Source organism: Symphodus melops (genome assembly GCF_947650265.1).
Source record: "Symphodus melops genome assembly, chromosome: 6".
Classification (NCBI taxonomy): domain Eukaryota; kingdom Metazoa; phylum Chordata; class Actinopteri; order Labriformes; family Labridae; genus Symphodus; species Symphodus melops.
Window position 1 is genome coordinate 24,997,646 of NC_136696.1, and position 16,195 is coordinate 25,013,840.

At 45.0% G+C, this 16,195-nt stretch overlaps 2 protein-coding genes across 13 annotated transcripts in view; one reads left to right on the forward strand and one right to left on the reverse strand.

Moving 5' to 3' along the window:
* The first annotated feature begins 1,436 nt into the window (after positions 1 to 1,436).
* wnt2 (wingless-type MMTV integration site family member 2) lies at positions 1,437 to 14,955 on the forward strand. The gene is made up of 5 exons (XM_079345932.1): positions 1,437 to 2,059; positions 2,877 to 3,097; positions 7,263 to 7,540; positions 7,702 to 7,966; positions 13,032 to 14,955. Exons 1-5 carry the CDS (start codon positions 1,977 to 1,979, stop codon positions 13,235 to 13,237), a joined length of 1,053 nt encoding a protein of 350 aa, XP_079202058.1. The 5' UTR covers positions 1,437 to 1,976; the 3' UTR covers positions 13,238 to 14,955.
* Positions 14,786 to 16,195, reverse strand: part of LOC306825278 (suppressor of tumorigenicity 7 protein homolog) — a 46,686-nt gene continuing 45,276 nt past the window's right edge. For all 12 annotated transcript variants that reach the window (XM_079345927.1, XM_079345925.1, XM_079345926.1 and 9 more), the window contains one exon: positions 14,786 to 15,248. In XM_079345927.1, coding sequence (XP_079202053.1) covers positions 15,153 to 15,248 — 96 coding nt within the window. In that variant the 3' untranslated portion in view covers positions 14,786 to 15,152. The remainder of the gene's footprint in view (positions 15,249 to 16,195) is intronic.

Genomic DNA, 16,195 nt, shown 5'->3' on the forward strand with positions numbered 1-16,195 from the left:
TCAAGCCAACAACATGTCAATTAGTCAACTTAGGAGATTTGTGTAGGTGCATGTTTAAACTTCAGAGAAAGACCAGCTTTTTCCAAAGCTTCCAGTCGCCATGCTAAGCTAAGCTAGCTGCTGAATCTGAGTGAGTCTTAAATGAATGAGTTTTAAATTCAGGTTCTGTATCTGTTAAGATATTTTAATTTTGAATGCCTGCCATGATCTAGGAGTCAGGCGAGGCCACGTATGGCATGCTAATGTAACCCTTTTTACATTTACCATCTATAATGGATGAGCTGTTATGATATAGTCAATTCTCCCCATACAACTTTTCAGGACAAGATCAGAAAAATATCCAATTTGTCCACAGGGGGCGCCAAAATCCACAAATCACAAGATGCCTACATGAGCTAGAAAGTTTGAAAATAAATAGGCCGACATATATTCTACCTATAAGTGAGTCCAGCTTTGATAACTCAGTGAATGTTTTATCGTTATAGAAACTCAGCACAATACGTTTGGTCCCTCCAGCCTCTGACCAGACTGATGATAGTAATATTGTCAGAGAGCACCATTCATTTCCACCACATACCGTGAAGTGAGCAGCCTTGATGCGATTTAGTAAGGCGGTGGACTTATGACTTCCAATTACACTGGCTTTATATTACAGAGTTAATATAAGTTCTGCTGCTGCTGCAACAACAAAGTCGTGTTCAATGGGCTGAGAAGAGCACACAGAGCGCTCCAACAAATCTCCTTGTTGTTTTATGGTTTTCTTCCACGGGGATCATGGGACAAAAATCCAATTTGCCCATTAATCTCATCTGGTCAGGATCTCCGGACCTCCAGATACACCCGGAGCAGATCAAAGTTTGAGGAAATGCCGTGTGACAGTGGTACAGATTTCCCCATGAGACTTCAAAAAGACCACGATAGATAATCCAATTGAAATGGACACATCACCTTTAGGTGCTGGTTTGGGAGAACCAGTGAGTAGGGTTTTTTTTTTGCCCTCCTTTTTTTCAGACCATTCCTGAGCTATTAGTTGGGCTTTAGTGATGGTTTGTATAAGGCTGTAAAATAACAGTGCGTCATGCGTAAATATTTGGCACCTGAGCGTCAGTGGGGTATGACAAAGGGCTCCTACTATTTTTGCAAATCCTTATTTTATTGAAGGATTTGGCCTCGGCGAAGAAGAAGTGTAACCGAGTAAAAACAACACTATATTTGGGATCCCTGGGTGGAGCAGGAAGATGGATGAACAGTTTGGCTTTTAGATGTGACGGGATAAGTCAACGGTCTCTGCACCCTAGAAGTACCGAAATGTTATTTTCCTGCTCTTGACATCGAAAAGTCTTTTAACATTCATCCACGAAACATGTGTTAGGAAAAGGCGATCATACAAAACAGTAGAATTTAGTGCGAGCTACGCGGGGTTTTTTTTTTTCTGTTCAGGTGACTGACACTGTCTAGGTATTGCTGGATGAATTCTCTCTCTTTCAGCTCGGCCTCTTCTTCCCTGAACGCGTCGGTGCGGTTTGAGTGAAGCGCCCATCAGTTTGGACCATTTTCTGTGAGCGCAGCGGAGCTCCGGTCTGGACGCGTGCCAAGCCTGTCTGCTGTCAAACCAGCCTGAACAGATACTCTCAGACATCTCATTCCTGAGACGGGACTCTGCCCACCCCTTGTGTAAAGCAATTTAAACCTGATAGCTCATCATCTCCACTGAAAATATTTGCCCGGACTATTAAGACGGTCTCTCTGCACTTTTTTTCCCTCATATGCACTCAGCCACCGTGCAGAACCAGAACCAGAGCCGGACATGGCTTTTACGCACAAGCCTCCGTCATCCGAAAGTCCTGTGATTTATTTTTAATGCAAGCGTGACATTGGACATTAATCAAGTTCGGACTTTTTCTAATGTTTCACATTTTTATTTTTCCCGTGGAAATGTTCCGTCCAGATCCATAGAGGACCAACGTTTGGTTAATATGAACTTATTTCCAAGTGGAATATGTGTTTATTTGTCTGTAGCAATCTGCTGGCTGGTGGCCGAGGTCGACGCGTCCTGGTGGTGAGTACATTACCTGTTTTATATGACATCTTAATCAGTTACAATTGTCAAAGAACAGGCGCTGAAAATGTGATTAAACTGGCACGTTTTATTCCACTTGAGAAGAGATCATGCAGAACAGCGCATCTGTCCATAACGAAGTTTGAATTTTCGAGGAAATATCGCGATAGTTTCCTTGATTATTATTAAAAAAAAAACCCACATCACTTTTTAAACTATTTCAGAACAGCATTATTCTCGTTTATCAGACATTTCCCACATCGTAAGTAATTGAATCCCCTCCGTGGTTTACATTTCAGTGTTTTACAAATACTGAAGTTGGAGAATGAGTACATGGACAGATACATTCCCAAGATCAAGTCATTCAATATGATATACTTTGTCTCTTATTTGCTTTCGTTCTCTTGAGTCTTTAATATTTGCAAAGATCCTGTTTCTGTATTTCAGCTGTAATCCTGAGATGATGTTGGGAGAGAATTTTCTTCACATCCTTTTTTTCTCTCCATAAGGAGAAGTCAATTAAAGACATTTTCCTGAAGTCTGCAAGCGTTCAAATTCCCTGCTTGTCTAACATCACATAGTCGAAATAGTGGTGCTGATAGAAGGGATTTCAACACAGCAGACACCCTGATGCTTTCTTGTCTTTTTCTGTCCTGTGTTTTTTTTTCTTTTTTCCTGCTCAGTTGGAGGAAAACACCAATTTTATAGCTTTTTAGTTTTTTTCCATTTTTGCTTGTGCCTTTGCCTTTTCCCCGTTTAACATTTGTGTTGCGGACAAAAGTTCAGTTTCCTGTTGGTCTGCTCCTCCACCCTGCAGGTACATGGGCACCCTGGGCTCTCAGGTGATGTGCGACAATATCCCCGGCCTCGTGAACAAGCAGCGCCAGCTGTGTCGCCAGCACCCAAAAGTGATGCAAGCCATCGGGGCCGGGATGAAAGACTGGATCTCGGAGTGCCAGCACCAGTTCCGCAACCACCGCTGGAACTGCAACACCACGGCCAGAGAACACAGCCTGCTCGGACGCCTGCTTCTCCGCAGTGAGTAGAAGGGAAACCGATTTTACTTGAGCATAGAAGAGGTCACATTTTGAACTACGTAAAGTTTTTAAAGTCACTGACAAATATCTCAATTTAAACCGTCATGTCCAGTTATCATTGTGCCTGCAGAAGTTTCCTTGAGATCTTTATCTACCGTGCTGATGATCTACACTTGGGCTGGATTAGACTCAGTTGTCTTGTGGTGAAATGTGTCCTGATCATTTGAGGAGAACACAGCTGACATATTTGCAGCGCACATATTCTATCAAAGGACAGTTTACACGTTTTATTACACACTCGTCCCCAGAAAATACACAGCGAGTCATCCAAGCCTGAGACCTCTGACCATTTATCACAGGAGACAGCAAACATGTCTCCGCTTTCTCGAAGTCCGTAAATATAGTCACATCATGCTTGCTTAATTTTGTCCTGATGAATTCTGTCTGTAGATGAAGGTTATCTTTAATTAATGCTGAAGTACTATCACTTCTACTCTCTTTGTAATCTTTAAACATTCCTGTTAGGATATAGAGCAGCTTCTTATCCCTGACCCTGAAAGAATCAGGATCAAATCAGACTCAATGTTTAAGACTATATCAACAAACACCTCAGTGATAATTTGAGCTGCATTCTCTATTCCCCCCGCAGCCAATGTTAGAAGATACAATAAAGCAGATTATACCTGATATAATAACTTCAGGGGCTGTCAGACGCCTTCAACGCTGCATGACCGAGAATAGAAAGTAAGTGACTAGATGGCCTGCAGCCGTGTACTTTATACGCCGGCTTGTGTTTCCAGCTGATTGTGCGGCTGGAACTCAATCCGTGCATGATCGAGTGCATTGCAGCGCACGGATCTGTTTGTCCTGTTTCACCCTGCGTCTGACAAATCTTAACAATTGGTGACTTTGCAAAGTGTCTTGAGGTTTAAACTGCGACACCGAGCCCCCCCCCCCCTCGGAGAAACACAGAGTTCCCTTGCAGATGTGTTCGTTTTTCCACAGACGTCGGGTCACATTCCACACCTCGTCTCACTTTACAATCGTGCATTTGTCACGTCGGTGCAGCCGGCTGCTTTCTCAGTTTTTGTGTTTGATCGTGGGCTACATCAGCTCCTTTTTCCTGCTTTGTTGGAGTCACATTAACGCTCAGGTGGGGAAGAACAGTTCATCAGCACTTGGTTGATTTTTTTAAAGATTTATTTTTGTGGCTTTATCGGAGAGATAGGACAGTGGATAGAGACAGGAATCAGGGGGGAGAGTGGGGATTGACATGCGGGAAAGGAGCCACAGGCCACATTTAAACCCAGGCCGCCCGCGTTGAGGACTTCAGCCTCCATACATGTGACGCAGGCACTAACCTCTGCACCACCAGTGCCCCGATTTCATGTTATCAACCCATTATTAATACTGAATAAATACAGCGACGACGTCTCAAATTCTCTCCTTCTCTCTGTCTTGGATGATTTTTATTGAACACTGTTGACGTAAAAAGAATTAGTTGAGCATTTAAGCAACCTGCAGGCCTGACCTTGAGCTTTTAAAAACCCAGGAGGGTTAATTGTTTAGCTTTTTCTTTTTTTTTTACTGACAGACTGCAACATTTTTCCATCTTATGAAATAAAATAAATCTGCAGACTGCATCATATTTGTTGTTGTTTATCGTAAGTTTATTTTGGGGATTTTTATGCCTTTTATTTAGAGACAGGATCCGAGATAGAGAGAGAGAGAGAGAGAGAAGGAGACTGGGGGGGGGGGGTTAACATGAGGGAAAGGAGCCACAGGCCGGGTTTGAACCGTGGCCGTCAAAAACTAAAGTGTGTGTACATGGGTTGCGCTCACTACATGCCACATGCAGGTTTTTAGCTGTATAATAAAAAGTTCCCAGTCTGTGCCTTTGATTGAGGCTCATCAGGACGATGTTCATGTTTACGTTAGATCCACTTCAGCTACTGTCTCAGCTAATCACTCTCCTCTCAGCCCATTCCAAAGAGAGATGGAAGAGAGATCGTCCTTTTCCCAAGTAAAAGTAATCCCACCACTTTGAAGATCCATACCCGGTCATTAGCACTGTTTATCTCTGCTGGTCGTTTGCAGAAGGAAAGGACTTGATTTATGGAGCTTTCGGCAGTCTGTTTCAGGGGGGCTTCAGTACAAAATAAATGTTGTGAAGAGTGTGAGCAATGACTCCTCTAAGACAGCAATTAGCCGGTGCGATTAGCAGTATTAGGGATTGAAATGATTAACTGATAATGAGCAGCCTGCTGCTGCCTCTGACAGATGTGAGCGCTGTACAGAAGCATCCTGTCAAGTTCGACATGTCACTGTGCGTCTGAGCAGCTGAACTCAGTCTGTGCTTTGTGCCTGGACATGTTAGAACAAGTCCTAATCTTTTTTTATTGCCCCGGCAGGATCATCAGGACCCGACGGCCTGATGTTCCTCTCCCATGCCCCCAGATTTAACCTGTGAGGCGGATCCTTCGACTTAGTCTGTTTCATGTCGGGGCCTCTAATCAGCCGTGTGGTATTCGGACCTCCCAGCCGGGCCCCCGCTGTGCCACACAGAATTATCACGGCACGTCGGAGAGCCTCGTCAGAAGCTTCTTATTGTCAATGTCAGCCGGCTAATTTCAAACAATTACACAGGAGTTCTACCTCTCCCGTTGTCTCCGTGTTCTCCTCATTAACCTCTTTATACACGCTCAACTTAGCCTCTGGACCCACACACACACACACGCACGCACGCACGCACACACACCACACACACACACACACACACACACACACACTTGTTTCATTACGATGACATTTCATTGTAATAGCATTACTTTGACATGTTTCCAACCCTTTTTTTTTTTTTTTTAATCATAAGTTTCTACATCATAATTTTTCCAAAGGTTTCTAAACTTTATGGTTCTAAAACATGTTTCTACACAAAGTATCTCTCCATCTCTCCATCTCTCCATCTATGACAACCTTTAATCGGACTCTCATCTTCACCACCTCTCAGTTCTTTGAGTTTTGCCACAGTCGACTCTTTGGTGGAGACGTGAAACGTGCTGAGGGGTCACACCGAGCTCTGCAGCTTCAAAATGTGCTGAATGAAAAGAGACGGTCATTATTAATAGTTTTTCACAAGGTTTGATTTCAGATTTAGAGGGAGGAGAGGGGAAATGTAGTCATTTGGTTTTCTTCTTTGTAAATTTTTCCTTTTTTTCCTTTTAGTAAAAAAAAGAAAGGAAATCAGAAAAAAGAATTTTAGCATTTCTTCCTTATTTTAAAGATGAATCAAAGAATGAAAACACATGCAAGATTCACTTCTTTCATTTGAGCTTGTTTGTAGCACAGTGACACACACACACACACACACACACTTTGATCTCTCGTCAGTTACATGCAGGGGGGGCAGATAAGGGCTCTGGGTGCTGCAGGTAAGCGTTAGCTGTTTATCCATTCTGGAGGTAGATGAAGCGTTTTTCATTTCATGCCTCACATGAACTAAGAGTTCGTAGCCGATAACAGCAGACGTGGATCATAGAGGTAGCAGCGGAGGCCAAACATTTGAAGAATCTCTGCGTTTGTCACGGCTTCACATTGCCCTCCTTCAGGCTCCGTTTGGGAACAAAGATCCACGAGAGATAAAGATGATGTTCCACTTTCATCTCCCATCAGAGAAGTTTACGATGTGGAGAACAATACGCCCAGCATGAGCTGATTTCTTTTTTTTACCGATCTGAACTGTTTCCTGGTTTTTGATTATTTGATCATGACACAGGTGTTTAGCTGATGTATTATCCGACTAACATGTAATGAAACAACACAACATGGGACTGATTAAAAAGAGCAGGATTTATGTTTTGATACTCTTCTGTTGGGTGTCACTTTCTCCCTTATCGTTCCTCTTATCATCACTGTGAGACACAATCCAGCTGTCTTTTCCTAAACAGTCTGAGAGGAGGTGCGTAGCTGTGTGTTGAATATGTATATGTGAGCGTCTTTACTTGTTTTAAGTTGTTAAAAGTCTTGCTGGTCACCAGCAAAGCAAAAAAAAGATTTCAAAGAACTGTTTCATATCGTCATTTGTTTCAAACGTGCATTAAAACTAAACATTGAGTTCTTTACAGACCTGTTCCTCTTCGTAACGACTTCTCACACGCTCCTCTCAGGTAGCCGCGAGGTGGCCTTCATGTACGCCATCTCCTCGGCCGGCGTGGTCTACACGTTGGCACGAGCGTGCAGCCAGGGCGACTTGGACTCCTGCTCCTGCGACCCCACCAAGAAGGGCTCGTCGATGGACGCCAAGGGCTCCTTCGACTGGGGCGGCTGCAGCGACCACGTGGAGCACGCCATGCGTTTCAGTCAGGCGTTTGTGGACGCCAAGGAGAGGAAGGAGAAGGACGCCCGGGCGCTCATGAACTTGCACAACAACAGAGCGGGCAGAAAGGTGCGCAGTTAGAAACACTGAGCCATAAAATGCGTGATGGTGTTTGTCAGAAACACAGGAAGTGTCTGATTTTTAATCAGGATTTATCGGCTGCATTTAAAAGCGTGCACGGCGTTTTTCCAGACACTGACCTCTTGTTCTCTCCCCTCTGTCCTCTCCAGGCCGTGAAGCGCTTCATGACTCTGGAGTGTAAATGTCATGGCGTCAGCGGCTCCTGCAGCGTTCGGACCTGCTGGTTGGCAATGGCCGACTTCAGGCAAACCGGCGACCATCTTCGCAAGAGGTACAACGGCGCCGTGCAGGTGGCGGTTAACCAGTACGGCACTGGATTTACTGCAGCACACGCACACTTCAAAAGACCCAGCAAGAACGACCTGGTGTACTTTGAGGACTCACCAGACTACTGCATACGGGACAACGAGTCAGGTAAAACATCCTCCAGCCCCGTTTCCTGTACAGGATCTGCAGTCATTTAGATTCTTTAAAACAAAGATGCATAAAACAGGGATGTGAGAAGAAAGGGAGGAACAAACATGCAGAAAGGATGAACCAGTTGTTCAGCAGCTGTAGCATCCAAACCGGATCGCTCCTGCCCATGAGCTCTGTGGTGAACATTTCCTTCTGTGGTCAAACAAAGGCTCGACCAATCCGCTCCAAGCAGACTTTTGTCATGGAGGCTGGCAGGAAACAATCATGTTTCAGTTCACACAAAAACTAGGCTTGAAGGTTTTGGGACATTTTCTGGAGTTTCTTGCATGTGTGAAAGGTCTGACAGGGTCTCTGTAGATGACAGTGAGACTTCACCTCCAGTGTTTGGGCTCAGACAGACGCTGGTGCTGAGACAGTGTGTGAAATCTGTGTTTACATATGTGAAGCTCCGAACAGGACGGTGGAGTGTGAGAAAGAAAATGTTTGTGTATGAAATCTGTGAGAGTGAAAGAGAAGAGTGTGTGTGTGTGTGTGTGTGTGTGTGTGTGTGTGTGTGTGTGTGTGTGTGTGTGTGTGTGTGTGTGTGTGTGTGTGTGTGTGTGTGTGTGTGTGTGTGTGTGTGTGTGTGTGTGTGTGTGTGTGTGTGTGTGTGTGTGTGTGTGTGTGTGTGTGTGTGTGTGTGTGTGTGTTCCAGAGGAGCTGTATGCCTGTCAGGCAGCAGATGATCCGTGGCGATCGGGTGTCGGCCAGTTTAAGACCCATTACACACTTCTGTAGGCTGAAACCTTAGAAGAGCACAGATAACTATAAATCACCAGCTCTCTCTCACACACACACACACACACACACACACACACACACACACACACACACACACACACACACACACACACACACACACACACACACACACACACACACACACACACACACACACACACACACACACACACACACGTCAGAGGAGGTATTCTGTTATTTCCTTCCTCCTCGATTTGAAACGTGACTTCAACTCCCAGATTATTTTAAGGCTTCTATTGGCGTTGAGTCATTTTAAGGCTTGGAGACACAATTCAAAGTGCACGTTAATGAAAGAGGCCAATTTGCACCTTACTTTGTGAAAAAGTATTTGTTCTTTTTTTTTTTCTGTAGGAGAGTAAAAATCCAACCTGGGAATAATCTGTCACGGGACAGTGTGACATATTCACTGAGATTTACAGGTGATCAGGCACAGTCATGGTTCTTTACAGTGTTTTATGTCCCTCAAAGAAGCATGAAGAATCTTCAGAGGCATGGTTTTCATTTAGAGGCCAAGAGGACGTTTTAGAGGTTCAAGATAAAAGGTGGAAGAGTTAAAAAAAAAAAAAAAAAAAAACCCTGCAGTTCCTCGAATGTCCACTTGAGGCCGCATCCAAGAGACCCAGACCCCGTTCATTCAAAAATACATTTTAACAGCAGATCTCAACATGTTTACATGGGACAAACAACAACTCTATTTATTGTTTGTTTGGTTTTTTTATAGATGTGTTTTGAGGCGGCTGTGGCTCAGTGGAGTCGATCACTTCACATAACGACCTGGACTGTCAGGCTGTGAATGTGGAGGTGTGACCTGCGGTGTGAAAGCGCTAGAACAGCACTTTACAAGCTCAAGTCCAATCACCATTTCATGGGAAGGATACACATCATGCATCGTTCGGAGTCTGATTTGATTGACAGGCGTGTCAAGAGGCTTAAAACCCGCCTCAGCTCTCCGCCTGTCGTTAGGTCGACTGGGAGTTAGGATGTGTTTCCAGCACGGCGACGATCGCAGGCTTTGTTCATTCATATTTACCGTCCCACTCTCAAAGTCCTCTGTTTTCTACTGAGATGCTGACAGATATGAAGAGTTACGTTGACTCACATTGTGCAGAGAAAACGCAGATCTGTGTGTTTCTTCTCTATCAGGTGATTTCGTCGTCTTCGCTTGAATCAGAGTTGACTTTAAACGCCGTCACTGTCAACCATCTGTCGTCGTCGTTCCTGACTGTAGAGATGCAACAAACGCCAAACAACAGATGTCGGCTCGACTGTTTACTGAGAAGTGATCTTGGCAGCTTTAAGGAAACAGGCCGGAGTAAACTCATCATCTGTCAGTATTCATTCTAAAGAGAGACACGTCTCCGTCCTCTCCAACACACTCACACTTCCTGTCTGTTGTTGTTGTTGTGCCGCCTCTTCCAAACATGCTGATCATCATTAAAGTGACGCACGTGAAGGACTTTTATGGAATGTTTCTCCGACATTGATTTATTTCAGAGCTTTGATTTATTGATCACTCTGAAGGAACAAACAATACATTTCAAAATGACTTGCCTCGCGCTTTGGACTATTTGTTGATTACATCTGATTTTGTGTACATTTTTTTTTCGATGCGTTATCTCGAGGTGAAGCCAAAGACTTCACATCAGCTGATCAGTTAGTTTTACTGTGATGACATGTTTGATCAGAGGAAACATGATGGTCCAGTTTATTGATCATTTCTTTGAGAAAAAAGAAAAATATCTGGAGCTGCATCGTGATTCTCTGACAAACGGCGTCACTGGATTCCTTCAACCTGAACAGTAGTTTCCCCTCCGTCCCCTCCTGATGGACCCCTGCAGGTTTCAGGGGCCCCCCATGGAGACGTGTAGACGCTTCACCACAGACGGGAAGATTTCATGTGTCTGTGTACATGTAAGCAGGGTGAGGTCTCACACACACACACACACACACACACACACACACACACACACACACACACACACACACACACACACACACACACACACACACACACACACACACACACACACACACACACACACACACACACACACACACACACACACACACACACACACACACACACACACACACACACACACACACACACACACACACACACACACACACACACACACACACACACACACACACACACACACACACACACACACACACACACACACACACACACACACACACACACACACACACACACACACACACACACACACACAGATAAACCTCTCTAAGACATGCAAACTCACCCTCAATCATTCTGGAAAGTCTACTCTCACAGGCAGATGGACACACACACTCTCTCACACACACACACACACACACACACACTCCACAGAGATAGTGAGACAGCCCCTTTGTGCCTCTTTAAAGTGTGAAATCAATTTCCCTCGGCCCCGGCGAGGCTCAGGTGCTAAACTCATCTCTCGGCGCCCCCTCATCTTAATTCAATAAGCAGACACCGGGAGAGCGAGGAAGACTCCGGCCGTGATGTCATCCCTAGCAGGGCAGCATACCGCGGATGACGAGCAGGCGCTCTGCCAGAGAGAGGCGGGGCTTCAGGTCAAGCCCAGACATATTACCTGGCGAGGTTAACGATGAAGAGACGGCGTTGTCTCGGAGCGAAGCAGAATGTAAACACGAGCAAATTCCAGAACAATGTTCGAGACGGCACACGAAGCCGGAGCATCACTTTTTCCCTCAACCTTTATTTACACAGGAGGAGAGAGAGCGCTCGCACACGCGCTCCTCCTCTGACACGCTTCACACACAGACAAGTCAGTCACAGCGCAGACACGAGACATCTGCAGCTCGACCACAGGTCCATGTTTAAAACTGTGTTCAGGAGGTGATTGGACGTACACACAGTATTATGAACACGTGGTTAAGATGCCGACGAGCAGAAAAGAAGACGGAGCCGTTTCATTTGGATCTCTACGGACGCTGACCGACTGAGCGACTTAAACATCATCATCGGCCCTTCACGCTTCCTCGCTGCTCCTGAATTCTGATTCTTTGATTTGATTGAGATCAGTTTCAGTGTTCGAGAGCGCATTTTAAAATCATGAATGACTCACAGGTGAAGTTTGGCCTGGTCATGAGAGAAGATGAAAAACAATCCTTGATGTGGGAGGAACTAGGGTGGTGTTTGTTCCGGATGGTTCCTTTGGGCTTGTTCTTTTTATTTAAAAAAAAAAAAGAAGAAAGTCTGTTTCTGTTTCAAAGGTTTTTTTGTTTTTACACCACAATCATGACCTTCAAAGGCTTCCATAGTTTTATCATCAATGAAAGCACTTTCGTCCTCGCAGTTAAAACTCCTGAAAACGTATCTCATGAAAAGTGTGTGTGTGTGTGTGTGTGTGTGTGTGTGTGTGTGTGTGTGTGTGTGTGTGTGTGTGTGTGTGTGTGTGTGTGTGTGTGTGTGTGTGTGTGTGTGTGTGTGTGTGTGTGTGTGTGTGTGTGTGTGTGTGTGTGTGTGTGTGTGTGTGTGTGTGTGTGTGTGTGTGTGTGTGTGTGTGTGTGTGTGTGTGTGTGTGTGTGTGTGTGTGTGTGATGTCTCCTGTAAAATGAACAGCTGATGAAGGGCGGGAGTGCAGGCTGACGGCTCCTATCATCAATCTCTCATCTCTCCTCCATCCAACGTTCATCATCTTACTCACGCTCTGAACGCCTCCTCCCCTCTTCTGTCTCGACCGCACACTGCGCTCTCATTGGCTCGCGGTGACCAATAAGCCGTTTCTAATAGGTCACATTTTAGATTGTGCACCGCCTCATCACGTCCTCGTTCCTCGCTGGAGTAATGTTGTTTCTTTTGGGCATCTTTGGAACTTCCCATGATGCCGCTCAGCTTGTAGACAGAGCTGACACTGACATGGAAAGAGATGCTGCATGTTGATGATATGAAAGAATCAGATCAGGATCGAGACGGTTCTGCTTCAGCTAACACTTCACAGTCCTGCAGATTCTCCTCGCTGACGAGCTTCAAGGTTACAGAAGTCCAAAAACAGCTGTAACCCTCTTGTTCTTTAAAAACTGTGTGAACGCTTTTAAAAGCTGAAGATGAACGTGTCAGAATAGTTTTATTTAATATGAAGATGAGAGAATGATGATATGTAGCCGATTAATAAGAAATGTAACGCTGTGCCTTGGATGAGCAGGAGCTCCCCATAGATGAAGTGAATTACTGTAAAGCGACTCCTGTGAACTGACCTCTCTCTCTCTCTCTCTCTCTCCGTGTGTCCAGGGTCCATGGGGACGGGAGGGCGCGTCTGTAACCGGACGTCTCGCGGCGTGGACGGCTGTGAGGTCATGTGCTGCGGGCGAGGCTACGACACCTCGCGGGTCAGCCGGACCACCAAGTGCGAGTGCAAGTTCCACTGGTGCTGCGCCGTGCACTGCCGGGACTGCCACCAGCAGGTCGACGTGCACACCTGTAAGGGCCAGACGTGACCTCACCGCCCCCGAGGACACTACTGACCAATCACGTTCAACCACAAGTCACGCGGGGGATCAGTGTGTGAAGACTTCTGCTTCTGTACGGAGGCTGCAGAGTTTCGACTGCAGCCTCGTAGCGTAGCTCTCCATTCAGCGGCCTCCCAAAGATCCGTGTGACATTGAAACAGGAAGCAGGTTGTCTCAGCGCTGTGATCCTCCTTCAGCTCTCTCTGCTGTCTCCTCCTTTAATCTGTCTTTCAAACTAATAAGATAAAACACAAATCATCCATCCCCAAGACTAGAACAAAAGTTCATCAACATGTTCAAAGTTCAACAACTAAGAGAAGTGATTTGAACTTGTTTAAAACATCAAACAAAATGAACTGTTGAGAAGTGCTCCCTCTATCCTCAGAAAAATCTGGTTTTCAAACAGGAAGTTACTCAGAATTCAGAAGTTCCCTGAAGACAAAAAAATAAACAAACACACACACATGCACTCTGGTTGAAGGGCAGACTGTAAAGTGTTTGTGTGCTGTGGTTTTGAATCCTGAGGTAATCAGATAGATTTGTCGTCATGGTTACAACGAGCATGTGTGAACTGGGATCATAATTGGGTAGAAAAGGCAACAACAGTTCCAAAGATGTTCCAGCAGCTGTTACTCTGAAGTCCTGTAGGTGGCGACATCCACTCATTAAGATCTGTAGCTATAAAAACAGTTGGTACCTGGAGGACCAGAACAAGAACAGAACCAGAACAGGACCAGATCCACAGATATGAAGACAGCAGTGTCTTCATTCAAAACGCTCTGCCCCGACTGAAATGATCTGGTCCACAGAAGATCCCCTGTTAGGGTCACTTAGCTGTCCCCACTCTTTACCTTCAAAGTGTAGAAAAGTGAAGCAGCTCAGATGAATGATGGGATACATCCTGCTTCGTAGGCTGCAACATATGAATCCTGTTGTTGCACATTATTTGAAGGAGCCTGTGACATACTCTGACTTCGAACGTGCCCTCTGAAGGACACTACGCTAAAACGAGTCCTAGCCGTCGTGTCCTTCAGACGGATCATTTTGACTTTCACTGTAATCAACTTATCTTCTAAATCGACGTCTTAAAAAACGTACTGCTCAAATAATCGTAGTTTTCTCCTGTAAATATTATGTGTAAGTTAAAATCAGATGTATATTGAGTTGAGCCGTTATCTATATGCAGACTAAAACTTCTAACTAATCACACAGATCACTTAGTTACGCATGTTGTATTTAAAATAGGGCTTAAAAATCATAAAGAACCCGCCGTTCAAATCATGTTTCATCCAAGTGACGTAAATACAGAATCCATTTTTTTTTTTTACTGCCGTCAAGATCTCAGCGTTTCTCTGCAGCATGCTAACACCTGCTCCATGGATCAAACTGCTTCCTGTTGTCCTTGGCAGCAGATAAAAGAAGGACCCAGAGAGAACCAATGAAAACCTACCAGCTCGGCAGGACGCCGCGCTGCCTTCAGACTGCTGCGTTGGAGCCGTTAAGCTGCAGAGAATCAAACTGGCAGGAAGACGCTGGTTTGCAGCAATACACAAAAAGTCCTTTTATTGTATTTTTTTGTCTTCTCACTTTTTTTAATGATGGCAATTGATCACCTGTTTTTGTACAACAAAAGAACAGCTTTAAATGATCGAAAACCCAAAAAATGCAAACATATCAAATAAAGTCAAAACCAATTGTGGATTCCATCATTTTTGCCTTTTTTTGTCCCTCGTCTCTTGCCGTCGTCCTTGTCTGTTCTCAGTTTGGTTTGAACTCTTGGCACAAAGGCGTGTCAGTCCGGTGCAACAAAGCGTTCTGGGTTTCAGTTCGGCTGGTTCTGTCTGAATGGAGGTCGTGGGCTCCCGCTTCAGGTCCTGGTTCCGGATCCGTCTGGTGGCTCGGGTCAGATGCGGGTGAGTTGGTGCCAGAGGCTGGACGGCAGGATGCTCTCCACCTTCTCCATGATGAAGTTCAGAGGAGCGAACAGCGTGCTGAGGAACTGCAGAGAGACGAAACAAACACTGATGTTAAAATGAAACGACTTTGTTTTAAATAAAAGAAAATCCTCAGACAGTCGAGACCTTAAAGGAACAAGCGCTGCAGTTATTGCTGCTGCAGGTTTACCACAATAAGATGTTACATGGAGACCAGGGAAAGTTTACGGTTGGCAAAAAGAGAAAAAAAACAAACTCATTTAAGGAAACAGAACCTGTTAATTCTCCTTCACAGCTCGATTAATCGATGTTAGTATCTGAACTTGTTCTTGACTTTGGAGAAGTATTTAGATTTAAATGAAATGGGAGTAGCATGTTTACAAAGATGAACAGATGGCAATGACTCTCTAAAAGATAACATCCACAGGTTCCTGCTTCTTGAATTTCAGAAGGTTTTTTTTGTCATTTTGGATGAAGTCTGAAGTGAGTCTGAGTTTTAATCTGTTATAAACAGCTTTTTTTTCTTTTCTTTTTTTCAAGTGGATAGAGTGAGAAAAATTTACCGGTAAATAATAATCCTGATACTGCCTAGTGAAAGGTGAATGTGATAAGACCAGGAGAAAAAACCGAAAGATGTATGTTGGGCTTTTATTCTGAAGGTCGGTTAAGGTGCACAGCAAACAGCAGAGTTGCCCGTCCTCTTCATCACTTCTACTTCTGCACTTAAAGCCTGAGTACAGGTGAGCTCGCTGTCAGGCTCCTCCTCTGTTTCTGTTTTGGAAACAGCCGTTGAAGAGGAGCTGAAGGTGGGGGGGGGGGGGGGATAGGGGCTCCACTGGGGCAGCAGCAGGTCGTAAAGGTTCCCACTTTGTCAGATGGCAGATAAAAGTCATGACAGAGCCGACCTCCTCCTCCTCACACATCACACATCACATCTCTACTCCAGCTTCAAAGGACACTTCAAAGTGGAGGTGTGTGTGTGCGCGCGTGTGTGTGTTCCCTGTGTTTGAAC

What these genes read in the sequence shown, in the direction of transcription:
- wnt2 (XM_079345932.1), top strand. Translation starts at nt 1,977, where the DNA reads ATGAACTTATTTCCAAGTGGAATATGTGTTTATTTGTCTGTAGCAATC. An exon ending in GAGGTCGACGCGTCCTGGTG is followed by an intron (nt 2,060 to 2,876) that starts GTGAGTACATTA and finishes TCCACCCTGCAG; the next exon opens with GTACATGGGCACCCTGGGCT. An exon ending in ACAACAGAGCGGGCAGAAAG is followed by an intron (nt 7,541 to 7,701) that starts GTGCGCAGTTAG and finishes TGTCCTCTCCAG; the next exon opens with GCCGTGAAGCGCTTCATGAC.